Source organism: Dromaius novaehollandiae, chromosome 5 (assembly GCF_036370855.1).
Source record: "Dromaius novaehollandiae isolate bDroNov1 chromosome 5, bDroNov1.hap1, whole genome shotgun sequence".
NCBI classification, from domain to species: Eukaryota; Metazoa; Chordata; class Aves; order Casuariiformes; family Dromaiidae; genus Dromaius; species Dromaius novaehollandiae.
In genome coordinates this window covers 41,623,361-41,636,362 of record NC_088102.1, presented here as the reverse complement: position 1 = coordinate 41,636,362, position 13,002 = coordinate 41,623,361, and the positions used below count along the sequence as shown (strand labels likewise).

At 42.0% G+C, this 13,002-nt stretch overlaps 1 protein-coding gene across 4 annotated transcripts in view; it reads right to left on the bottom strand.

Moving 5' to 3' along the window:
• UBR1 (ubiquitin protein ligase E3 component n-recognin 1) overlaps nt 1-12,978 on the bottom strand; it is a 73,656-nt gene extending 60,678 nt beyond the window's left edge. For 3 of the 4 annotated variants that reach the window (XM_026095739.2, XM_064512570.1, XM_026095740.2), the window contains exon 1: nt 9,835-10,066. In XM_026095739.2, coding sequence (XP_025951524.2) covers nt 9,835-9,915 — 81 coding nt within the window. In that variant the 5' untranslated portion in view covers nt 9,916-10,066. Of the gene's footprint in view, nt 1-9,834; nt 10,067-12,839 lie in introns of those variants that run through there. The other variant, XM_064512571.1, reaches the window with a different exon arrangement.
• Nucleotides 12,979-13,002: the final 24 nt, after the last annotated feature.

The following is a 13,002-nucleotide window of genomic DNA, read 5'->3' as shown; positions in this document are numbered from 1 at the left end:
ACTTTGATTTATCCCCCAAGGGTTTATTTTTGCAAGAAAAAAAATATATATATATATACATACATGCATCTTCGCAAACACCTCTAAAAGGAACTTTTTCTAGACCAGCAAGCAGAGAATGAGCAAAGCAAGCAAGCAAGCGAGTTTGGACTAGGAATAAGACTGAAAGTAAAGCATTCAACTTGTTTAAAGGATGAAAATGCAGAAAAATCTTATGTGAAATACAAAAAAAAAAAATCCTAATTTCTGATTTAAGATAAAACCTACATCAATCCAATCAATGGATTACTCCTAAAAGTTGATGGAGATAAAGAACCAGATACAGATCTATAAGGCTACAGCTCCCTAGTTTACTATCAAGATTAGAACAGCTCTCCAACACAGAAGAAAGAAGTTAACCTAGAACAGATGCAGTCCAAAGTACTGCAACTCCAGTACTCTTAAAGCTAGAGCTGCATAATATCAAATAGTTATTGTTTATTTGTCTTCTGAAAAATTGTCTACTTAGTGCAGTCAAGTACAAACAAATCTTTGCACATACAAAATCTAAACAGAAGAAACAGAAATGAGATACCAGGTTAAGACAGCCTGGATTAACTATAGTATTCACTACTCAAAGCTAAACTGTCAAAAGAGATTTGTTCCATGTTGTAGCCACACTAAACAACATTCTTGTTATGTCCTGAATAATGAGCACAATACTTTAAATACGTTTGTTTTTACCCTGAAGCTTCTACTGATATTCTGGCCATCAATCTTCATTAGCATTATCGTGAGGTAGTCCATTACATCATTCATCTTGGTGATCCATAAACTCAAAGTCTTGGAAGAAAACGCATGGCAGATGCTGATGGACAAGAGAAGCGAAGCCATGGACAATGTTGTCAAGCAGAGGAGCAAACTTGCCCTCAGATCATCCTAGCAACATTGTCCTTTTGTAAGCACAGATTGACCAAACTAATCAGATTTTTTGAATCACAAAGCTGTCAAGCCACCTGCAAGCATCAGAAAATGAAGACCCATCCACCAAGCGAAGAGAACCACTAACCATTTGAATTCCAGTTCTAACAAAAATTCTAGATCAAGAAACACAGCCAGATTTATTACTTGAACAGTAAGCACCACAGAGATCACCTTTTCAGTCACAAAAACCCTAGTATACACATGCACGTAAGCACACATGCATATAGGTATACATCCACATGCTCAAAATATATAGATACATATGTATCTTCACACATTCACAGTGCTAATCAACAAAAAAAGAAACAAAATTAATTGATTTGCTTTTTAATTAATTTCAAAAATTTCTCAAATAACTACCCAACATTATTTTTTATTATGCTTAGATGAGTTACAAAGAAAGACATCATATTGTAAAAGGCAACTGAAAACTAAATCCAAATGTATCAAAAATCTGCATAACAGCTTAAAAAAAATTATATTAACCAAGGGTTCTCAGAAAAATATCAAATTGTGCCTTTTTTTTTTTAAGCTGGGAAGAAGCCAGTTATTCTTACATCATAATTAAACTTCAGAATTAGATATTCCTCCTTGAACACAAGGACAAACTTCTGCTTGCTTTTGTAGCTTACCTATATTGCACTATGGCTTTTATCAAGTTGCCTCCGAATTTGGGTACAGTATCTGTTCGAATAAGGGGAAAACCAGTGACCTCTTGGCATGCTGTCTTTCAAAAGCACAAAAGAATCCCAGGGTTCAGCTCTTTGGTCTTAATTAGCTATTTTCCCAAGAGACAGTATAAGTTTAGCTTCTGTGTTGTTGGAAAAGAGTGTATAATAGCTTCAAGAAACATGGGGCTAAGTTTTCCTGAAAATCTGCCAGGAGCACAGAATGAGTTCTCACACAGGCTAATTCCCAAACGTTTCAAGCATTCCCACGCAAAGCTTTTAATTCTCGTTCAGTGTTGATCAGAGAATGGAAGACAGCAAGTAGGGAAGGAGAGGAAAGAAGGGAAGAGACTTCTCTCAAGCAGACTGGCTGCCTTCTGGTAAACGTGTTAAATTTTATCTTCAACCTACAGCGCTCAGTAAAATATCCATTATATTCATGAAGAGAAATAAGAATATTCTTCTGGCTAGAAGCTGCACCAGGCTACATTTCAGATCTATCCCACATCTTCTGTGTTTCCTAGAAGTAATATATTTCTTGTGACAAAATCTGTTCCGTACGCTATAGTCAACTGTATAAAGTTACACACAAAACCACATCGAAAACATAAAAGCAGCCAAATAAAGCACACCCCTAAGTTAAGGTTGCCAGTGATAACGTTAGCTTGACCTGCTTGTGCACACATACTAAAATTAAGGTCTACTTCAGCTAACGCTTGGAGCAGTCCCGCCTCTCCTCAGCCCTCGCTCACTGCCTCACCTGAGCACAGACCTGTGAAGCGCTCAGCTGCTGCAGTGAGGAAAGCCACTGCAAAGTAAATGAACAAATCACTGCTTCGTTGGTCAATATATGGTCAATGAAGAAGAGGAAATAAAATACCATATCATCTTCAATTAAGTTCTAACCACCCCATGCACTGGATGAGCAGGGAGTCTATAAATATAAATAGCCAGGAACAGTGCAAGAAAGCTACAGACAGAAACCAGGCTTTTACTGCAGCATTCAACTGCACTAACCAGGAGAAATCTTCTTTCTTTCTCAACTTCTGTATCACAATTTCCATTCACCTTACAACTTCTGCTACAAATAACTCCTACAGAAAAGTCTTTTTCCACATTTGTTTCCACTCAAGAATAAATCTGAAATTGTGTACTGAAAGAGGTAGAGGTCATGAAATAACGTAATCACAATAAAAACATAATTACGTTACTAAAGCAGGATTATCAGTCTGCAGTCCACAGACCCCCGACATTCACGAATTCCTCGCTGAGCTCCACAAACTGTAAGTACCAGAAGAAAACCCATCGGAAGTAGGCCTGAATACACTCCACTCCAGTCTACAGTATCCCACTGGAAAATATTTTTGGATTGCAAACTGAAAAACACTGAATTAAAAAATAAAATAAAATTACCACTGCCTACATTTGGAGAAAATTAACACTTTACTTAAAAGCTGAGAAATTTCAATATTAAAATCTCTGGTACCTGAACTAGCAACCTTAATAAAGTTCTTTTGACGAGATTTTTTTGCCATTTTTTAAAAACTGAAGAGACAGACAAGCCACCATGTGGGAATGGAAAAACAGACATCATACACATGGCTGAGACCCAGGCTGCCACAAGCCAACACCACAGTGTGGTAAGGGAATAACTACAGCAGTAACACACTACCCTCCTTCCTAGGACGGAGCAAGAGCCATGCTAGGTTGGTGGCCTTTCCCAGACACAGATTTGACAACAGCAGGCAACTAGGGACAGTCAGGGACCAGCAGAGAGTATGTCAAAGAGATGCATCGTCTCCTCTCTGTTCCCTTCTACTTTATACTTCCAGCCGTCTCCAGCCCTATCTCTTTTCCTTCTCAGATCACTGGTTCCTGCTGCATTCTCCTTAAAGATGACCGTAATTTTCAAACTGTGGGAAAAGGGGAGAGGAACGGAGCCAGAAGGAGTTGCAAAGCTATGTTTCTCAAGATTAAGTAACTGTCAAAAGAGCAGAGACAGCATCCATTTTGCATCCAAGGCACTTGATCTGTTCTGTATAACAAAAGCACTAACCAGTAATCTTCAATGGCTTCCTAAAAGAATAGCATTCCAGAATTGGCACCTCACAACAATGAATCATTAGCACATAACCTCTTATCTTGTATCAAGGTACCTCCTCTGTGAAAACAGACTACTAATTTGTCTTCACATGTGTAAGCATACTGAGATCTTTCTAAATGTCAATTCCAATCAAATGTGCAGTTTTCTCTCATATCTAACAGGACAAGTAGTCCGTAGGCTTTTTCCAAACCTCTTTAAAGCAGCATCATATTAGGAAAGTTTGAAGATGAAGAATGACATTTGCCTACAAAGAGAAATACTGCTACAAAAAGAGCAAAATTTTGAATGCATAAGTTGGTGTATACTCCAAATAATGACAGGAGTGAAGAGCTAAATAAGTATGTAGAGAAAAAGAGAAAATAGTTAACAAGCTCTTTCAAATCACTTTTCACCTACAGATCAAGCGTCAAATGGATTTCTCACCACCATGACAGAATTCCTTCCTCATTGCAATATGTTTAATATATACATTAATTCAGTGACCACTACTTCCATACAGTTTTTCTGTTTTACATTATAAGCATAATTCTGTTTGAATCCTAAACTCTTTTCAAACCATTAGTTTGCACTAGGAAATACTATAAAAAACAGCTCTAACTGTACTGCACTGACTGACACACTGCTCTTATAGTGCAAATGTGATGACATAAATTTCAAGTCTTTATATTTTTAGAAATATATGTTAATGTAACTAGGGAAAAGAAGGAATATTAATATTTACAAACATTAAATAATAAATTATGAGAAAGCTTAGTCTGTGAATGGTATAAATTTGTCAAGCATGGGATGACAATGTCAGCTGCCTGTCAAAACAGTAGGGAGAAGCAGGCTCTTAAAAATAAATGTATAAAATATTAGCGGGGAGGAAGAGGCTAGCTGATTTCAACCAAGTGCCTTTCAACATAAATACCAAATGCAAAAAGCTGTCTTACTTTAAGAAATTTGAGATCATCTATGCTGTCCTAGAAACACAGCAACCCTGACCTGAAGACATAAAAGGGCTGTTTGATCTGTATGTTCATTTAAACTTTGGCCACTGAGCCAAGACTACTAGCAGGGCACCAACTAATGTTAAAAGATGCTTTAACGATGCAGCTGTTTGCTCACTGGGAATTAGACTCAGAATAACAGTGCAGACTACTAAAACCTTGTTTGCAGTGGAAACCATCTTGATTCCAGTAGCCTCCAGTGACTGCCAGTTTAGCTGAACCACAGAAAACCAGTGTCAACCTGAGAAGCAACAGTGAACATCAGCGTACAATCAGTTACTATTTCAGCAAATTACACTAATGTGATCTTCAGGGTAAACAAGGCATAGATCTAGGCTGTTCTGCCTCCTTAAAACTGCAGGTCAGACATGAATTTTAAGTCACACTCATCTCCAAAGTCCCAGAAATGCAGTTTCAGTTCACAGGGATAAGTGCTTGGACACAAAGTGGTGCCCAAGACAACATTAAAAGTGAAATCATGGGCTGTAGTTTTCTCTCTACCACACCATACTACTTACCAGCAGGACACTCTAGCCTAAATATTCTACAAAACTAGCAGGATACTACCAGGCAGATTCAACAGGCAAAACAAAGTAGCTAGAATTTCTAGAAATAATTGTCAAGTTTTTGAGGCATGCAGTCTGAACACGTTTTGTGATCCAAATTTTTCTGTCAACTGTGAATTAGGTAGATAGCAATATATAATTTACATATCAATACCAGAAGAAGCAGCAATTCAGTAACAGGCATTAAAGTAAAACTATCAAAAGCACCTATTTTGCAAAAAATGCATATTCTTTTTTGGGGGGGAGAGCAAAATCATCATTGTTAGAGACTTTAAAATCAAACTTTTCGTTTAAGTTCTGGCTATTCACTTGGCAGACTCAAGATCCTTGTTATTTTGTTTCTAAAGCAACAAAGAAAAGGCTTTGTCCCTTTCCTTGTTTGATCCTTCACATCCATGCTGTGGTCTCCTACCATCTAGAGAACAGAATATCTATTAAACTTCTTAGCATCAGACAGAGTGCACTTCAAAAACTGCAGTCGCAGTGCATGTTTATAACTAATTAATAATTTAGTTTAATTAAAAAAAAAAAGCTGACATTTGTTTATACTGGGTTTTTAATGTTAATTCCCATGTACTCAAATAAACTGGCCTTGTACCCACCCAAACTTAACCTCCAATTATCCTGAATTTCATGATCCATCGTGCACATAGTTTAATTCTTCAGTGTGTTAACATGCAATTAAATTCAGGTAAATCCATCTGTATTTAGCACTAACTCAACACTTCCAAATGCTTTCCCTTATACACCAAAACCAATCTGTTTATCTGTAGCTCCTCTGCTGCTCTGGGAGTTAAACAGAAGCACTTAAGCAGCTGCATGCCATCCGGCACACACACTGGCAGCAACATTCTCCCAGAGTCACATACCTCTCCCAGCACTCGCACAGTGCTACAGCAGAATTACAGCAACCAGAACTTGTGCACTTTAGGTGGACTTCAGCAAATATCATAGATAATCTTCACAATCAGAGTTGACTTCTGCACTAACAAAAGCCATAAAATTGTCAAGAAATATGGGTAAACATGAAAGCAAACAATGAAGGAAAGGCTTTCGGACCACAGCATTGCTCAACGCCACAGCAAAATGCAGGCACTCCAACAGAAGGCTAAATATACAAGGACACAAGCAGGACCTTGGCAATGCTCCAGTTACCTGTCACAACTTCACGGACTCTCCTTAGACACACTGATACACTGTACTATTTTAAGAATAAGGCTTGGACTATATGCAATTCAGGGCTTATTTATACACAAGCATATGCTGATTTACCTAATGATGTAATTTTAAAACCAAGTTATCTCACATAATTTGATATGAAATTATATGGATGCATATTTTAGTTTAAACAGGTTAATTTAGATTAGGAGAGATCAGATTCAAAACTGAAAGAAGTCACTGCAAATCCAAAGACGCCTGACAAAAGAGCTTTCATTAGTCTCAAGAAATAGTCTAGATTTGAGTCTGGATCTCCTCTTATATTACTACTTGATTACAACACAACTACAGAAGTAAGGCTCCTCAGCTGCCATTCCTCAACTCTTTCATAGCACTGAGCAATATGAAAGCAGATTTAAAATTCTTTAAAATGCAAAGCGCCTGTGCATGGATCCCTTGTGTTTTGAGTTTAAGATTCAAAATCTAGTTATTTTCCTGCCTTTAAAAGAGATTTCCCCAAAGTAAAGCTTTCTCTTCTTATACACCATCCCACTCAATTAAATTTAATCCCACCTACACTTTTGCATGAGTATCGATTGATAACAAAAAGATAAGACTTCTGAAAAAAAAAATCACAAGTATCACTGCAAAGGTACATATACATCAAAAATTGAAGATGTAGTATGAATGAAAATCTTTAAAATATTTTAATATCTAAACCCAGCTGGTATATTCCAGATAGCAGCCACATAAGTAGGCAGGAGTCAAACTGGAATTTGTTGAGAACACAGATGGACAAAAAACAGTCAAATGGCTGGATCCAGCCTGCAAAGCAGGCTTTTATTTGGCCACTAGGAATGCCAGCTAGCCAGCTATTACACCGGCCAAGCCCAGCCCCTGAGTGAGCCAAGCAAACTGGTGATGCTGCTAGGGAAAGAGAATAGTGTAGAGTTAAGTTTGGTTGACAGGGTTTACAAGGTCAGTTCCAGTAGAACCCACATGCAGCCATACCTCTTTCAGGGGCAGCTCAGATCAGGAAGCAATACCACCACTTGGGAGCAGAACAGGGCACGCATGGGGCCTGTCAGACTTTAACTAATGCAATGAAAAGCCAACCCAGGTATTTCCAAGTAACTCCAACTCTTCAGGCTGGATGAGTGTAAAATGCACAGACACAACCACAGAGCTGGGCTGGGTACAGATAAGTTCATTAACTGAGTCATCACCAACCCTGCCAGACGCAAGCTGCCTCCTGGAGAATCACTCAGGTAACCCTGCTTCATGGCCCCCCACGCTCTAGGAGGGTTTATTAGTCAGAGCGCTGTGCAGCCAGATGTGGTCCAGCGCTGCAACCAACGCCACCTCCCAAAGCCAGAGTTGAAAAAGGAGGGCAAGAGCCAGTCTGGCTGGGCTGACGCTGAGACAGGGTCGATGAGTTCGGTAAGGCTCAAGCCAACTCCATTGGGCTGGTTGCTTCTGCTCCACAATCCCCAGCTTTCCAGATTCTAGGACCAAGTGAAGGGACATTCAGACCAGCTCCACTCAGTGATAACACAAGTCAGAGACATTAGTTCCACCTAACCAGTGCCATCTTTAGTACAACAGTAAGATGGGTGTACTGCTGTCAGACTGCAGCTGTCCCCAGCATCAGTATGGCCATGACTTAATAAACACTGTCAACCCCAGCTTAAGTCCATACCCATAGCTTCCCTTTCCCCCTCAGACAATGCCCTCACCCTGTAAGCACTCTCACTGTTCCTGCAGTTGGCTTGGGTACGTGACAGGCATGCAGGCTGCGTGGCCACATGCCACATCAACATGGCATAGCCTACGTAGCCACCCGCTGCACCAACAGGCTCTTCTGGAAACTGTAATAACACCAGTTCGGACAGAGGGACTCTCAGCTAGCTGAAACCACATGAAAAATAAGACTTGGCAAACTAGAACCAACTCTGAGCAGCCGAGCATCTCCTCAACACCTTTGCCTGCGTTTTTCACAGTACCAGTATTAGTTCTACCCACTGCTTGGGCTAACTCAGCTTCTTACGCCCCTGAATAATGGAGGGTTAATTGCACTGCTATGCTACTGATTGCAGCTATTCCCTCAGTACCTCTCTGGCTCTACACATAGCTCCCAAGCTTAAGAAGTTGATAAACTCAGGTTGTATTCTATTCAACACTATAATTCAACCAAACTATATTTTATAATTTATCATTTTTCTAATATAGAAAAAAGTCCACACATAGGCCACAAAATATACTTTTCTTCAGAAATGGCTCTGGAGTCACAGACTGCCTCCCTATGATGAAAGAATTGCAAACACCCTTGCAATTCTGAGAGGAAAGGTACAACCAAAACCGGTTTTTGGCTTAGCATTGCCTCTTGCATGAGAAGCTCTACAAGTAAATACCTCTCTACTTCTATTCATGGTGTGCAGCATCATGTAAGGAACAGCAAGCAATTTAGCAAATCTAAACAAATTGCCTGTGTCCAACTTAAGCATCGATGATCATACAATTTCAAATCCACGTATTCTTGGTATTCATTGCTCTTATTAGGACAGTAGAAAAGAAAAGAAAATGTAAGATTTCTGATACACATTCAGTATTCCCTTTCTTAGGCTGACAGCCACTGCATTTTGATTCCATGTAGCAAGAACATTTGCATCAGTTATTACTCTGCAACGTGGTGGAGGAAAAAGGGCAGAGTCTTTGGTAGGAACACAGACAGATGCTAACACTAGACAGATTTGACACTAAATGAACGCTAAATCAACAAATAATTGTTTAAAACAACTCACAGAAACCAAAGAGGTATTTTTTTCGGCAAAGAGACAAGTATCTCCACACGCATCCCTGCTGAACTGCACTATTTGTTGCTTCATTCACATACTACAGAACAAGTCAGCTTCTCAGTCTTTTTTGTTGTTGTTCCAAGGCAAAATTACACTTAATTCAGAATAAGGATAAAAGATGCACCCTGTGACGTCCGAAGGACGCAGAAAAGTCTCTGAGACTTTCCCAAGTCTGAGCTCGGATGACAACCCCACTTTTTCTCCTAGCCGATCAGACTAAGACAGGCGGCGGCGGCGAGTGGCACCGCGGGCGGCTCAAAGGAACCGCTGCCCCCGCCCCCCGCGGCAAGGCCGCCGCCGGGACGTGCCGGCCCCGCGGGGGCCCTCCCGCTCCCCACCCGCGGCCCCCTGCCCCGCCGCCGACCCGCTCGGGGCGGCGGAGCCGTTACGCGGCTGCGCCCCGGCAGGTGCCGGTGCAGGTGCCGGTGCAGGTGCCGCCGGGAGCGGCGCCACCGCAGCGCCGGAGGGCACCGGCTGCCCCCGAGCGGGGGCAGGGGGAAACGGCACCGCCGCGCCGGGCAGCAGCCTCACCATGGCCCGCTCCTGGGGCTGCGCGGGGACGCGGCCGCCCGCTGCTCCCGCTGCGGCCCCGCCGTCGCCTCCGTCCGCCATTTTGAGAGCGAGGGACACGGCCAGGCACCGCTACCGCCGCCGCCCGGAAGCGCGCTGCCGCCACCCGGCCGCTGCGCCGCGCCGCGCCCGCCCGCAGTCGCCCCGCGCTGGCTGCGCGCAGGCGCCCGCCCCTCGCGCATGCTCCGCCGAAGCGGCCCCCTCCCCCCCCCCCCGCGGCCGCGGCGACTCCTTCCGGGCCGCGGGGCGGAGAGAGATGGCGGCGGTGCCTGTGCCCGGCGGGAGGCCGGTCCCCGCGGGGGCAGCCGCGCTAGAGCGGGGGTTGCCCCTTCCCCGGCATGGGCCCGCGAGGCCTGCGCGCACTGGCCTGGGGGCTGCGTTGCGCTGCGTGTCGCAGTTTGGCTGCCTTTCACACACGTTTGAAACGCGCTGAGGGAAGTCGCTGTTCAGCAGGGTGGTGGTGTACGTGGTGGTGCGTCTCCCGTTCAGGCCAAGTGAAGGCAACATTTTACGAGCTCCTTTACACGAGAGTGGGGGACAACGGTAGCTTTAGCCACCTGCTTGTCTTGTGGATGGGCGATTTTTGTGGAAACGCGATTTCCCCTCTACACCTCCTTGCTACACGAGCGTTTACTCTATCGCTGTTACAAAGACTCTGGGTGTGCTGCTCTGACAGAGGGTTAGGGCATTTGGGAAGTTGGCTAAGGTGTGACAGGTCCGGCCTAGCTGCTGCTGGCATTTTTGCAGATTGTGCAGACCACCTCATTTGCTCAGTTCCCTGCACTTCTACCTTTTTAGGGCTGAGAAAAAAATAGGTCAATATTCATAGCTTTGGACTATGTGTGCCTTCCAGATATACGTACTAGTAGTAATGTCTAATATCTAAATAGTAGTAAAGTCTAATAGCGCAACTCTTGCATATTCCTCAGTTATCAGGGCAGGTACGATCAAGTCTGCAGTTGACCCTTTCAGCTGTATTCAGTAGATTTTCCTCAGTGTTTCTGCCCAGAGACACTCTTCAAAACGGAAGACGTGCTTTCTTATGGCTTAAGACTATCTGACTGTATCTCTTCTGTAGTAGCTACCGCTCATCTTCGTATCTGTTTTTTCCTGTACTGCTGTAAAGTTCAGTCATCAGAAGGTTGGCTGAAGCATGGGGAGGGGGCATGATGAGGTTTATCATACGTTGCATCACATTTTCTGTCACAATACCAAACTAGAGAGATCTGGGAAACATGGACTTCTGCTGTGCGTGTGCATCTTTACTAGTTTGTCTGCCAGAAAGTTTCTTAAGTAATTCTGATTTAAAATATATACATATGTATATATATGTATATGTATAAAATTCAAGGTTGAAGGAGTCTTAGCTGCACTTCATGTCCTTTCTCTTGGCTTTGTGCATTTTACTGACAAAGCGGGTGGCACATCAGGCGGTAAGACTTCTACAAGGACAAGTATCAAATTATTGGTAGGAAAACTATTAGGGAAATGGCATAAAGAAGTGTTAATTTGGCAGCAATTATGTCATTATATCTGTGGAAGGCCAGCAAGGGTGTCTGACTCGAATTAGATGTGTTGAAGAGAGAAAATGTAAAGTAAGCTGAAGAATTATGCAGTTTGCAGAGTCTTGGGAGTCATTTTGAACAGTCATTGCAGCCTTGCTTACCAGATAAAAATCTGTAACTTAGGGTTACTACATGTGTATTATCACTGACAGGTGTAGGCACAAGATGTAGAAAAAGACAAAGTGAATTTCGTGGTTTCACTCATTGCCATTGAGCCTAACAAGCAATGCAAAACTTCATCTGTTTTTGCCTGTACTTGTTGCAGATCTGTACTCAACCTGTTGTTTGTACAACAGCCAAATTTAGATCGCAACTGCTGTGAGTTTTGAAAAGTTGCCCTGATGTTTTAGTATCAACTCCAGCAATGCTATAATCCAGCTTCTGATGTAGTCAAGCAAGAGACACAAGGTTGGTTGTACAGCACGCATGTGTGCAAGCAGTGGGAGAACTGCTTGCAGTCCCTCTGTTGTGAGACACGCTTCTGTATCTTTTAGCTGAAATATCAGTATGGTTTTGCTTAACTATGGAACTTTTAGAAGCAGTTATGCTAACATAAACTGCTTTAGCTGAACAAGAATATAGACTTTTTAATCAAATAATATAAACCTCCTCCCCCCAAACTTGAAACCCACATACAGTAGGAGACAGCAAAAGAAGAGGCAGTGAAGCTCTAAAAAAAGCTAGTTGGCCCCAGTACCCAAGCAGAAATGGCACAAAACAGTAAGATTTCCATGGCTACTAAAATAATAGAGGAAAACTAGAAACAAAACAATAATTTAATGAATTTTAATAAAGACAAAATGCTGAAGCTTGGCAGTCTTGTTTTGCTGAGGCTAGAATAAAATGGTTGAGCTCCGGGAAGAAATTAAGCAAAGCAGGAAGAATCAGGTTACTGATCACTAACTCATGAATCAAAAGTTGTTGTTTGGGATGTTTCGAGAAAGCAGGGGAGGAGGAGGGCAGAGGATGAGGAGGGAAGGGCAAGTAGATAGCAGACAAGCAAGGTGGGAGGCAGATAAAGAACCAGATAGATCAAACATAAAGTCATACAAAAGAGCAGCTAGAATACGAAGAATATCTGAAAAAAAGTGTAATATATTAATCAAGCTTACCTGATTTTTTTTTCTTGATCAGTGCTAAAAATTAAATCTCCCTTTGTCCTATCACAAATTATGTGAGAAGAGTCAAGATAATGAAAATTAACTAATATTGACTTAGAAACTTCTAACAAGTCTGAGAAGGAGTTGTTTGGGACATCAAAGAGACTCCAGTGATACCTAGTGAAAGAGGCTTTTTCCTTCATACGAACTCATGATTAAGATGGAAAGTGAAACAAAAATAACAGAAAATGCAAATAGCAATTAAAGAAAAACAAAGGGTGGATAGCAATGAATAAATTACCGATTATGAAACTGTCCAGCTGCTCCAGTAAAGTTTAAAACGGTGTATATGAAAAATCTATGTCCGAGGGAAACTTCAGGCGGTTCCCAAAATCTTGCAAAACAAAACCTCCGAATTAATGGGGGCGCCAACTTCCTTATCCCGGTTGGCCTCAGTCCTCCGA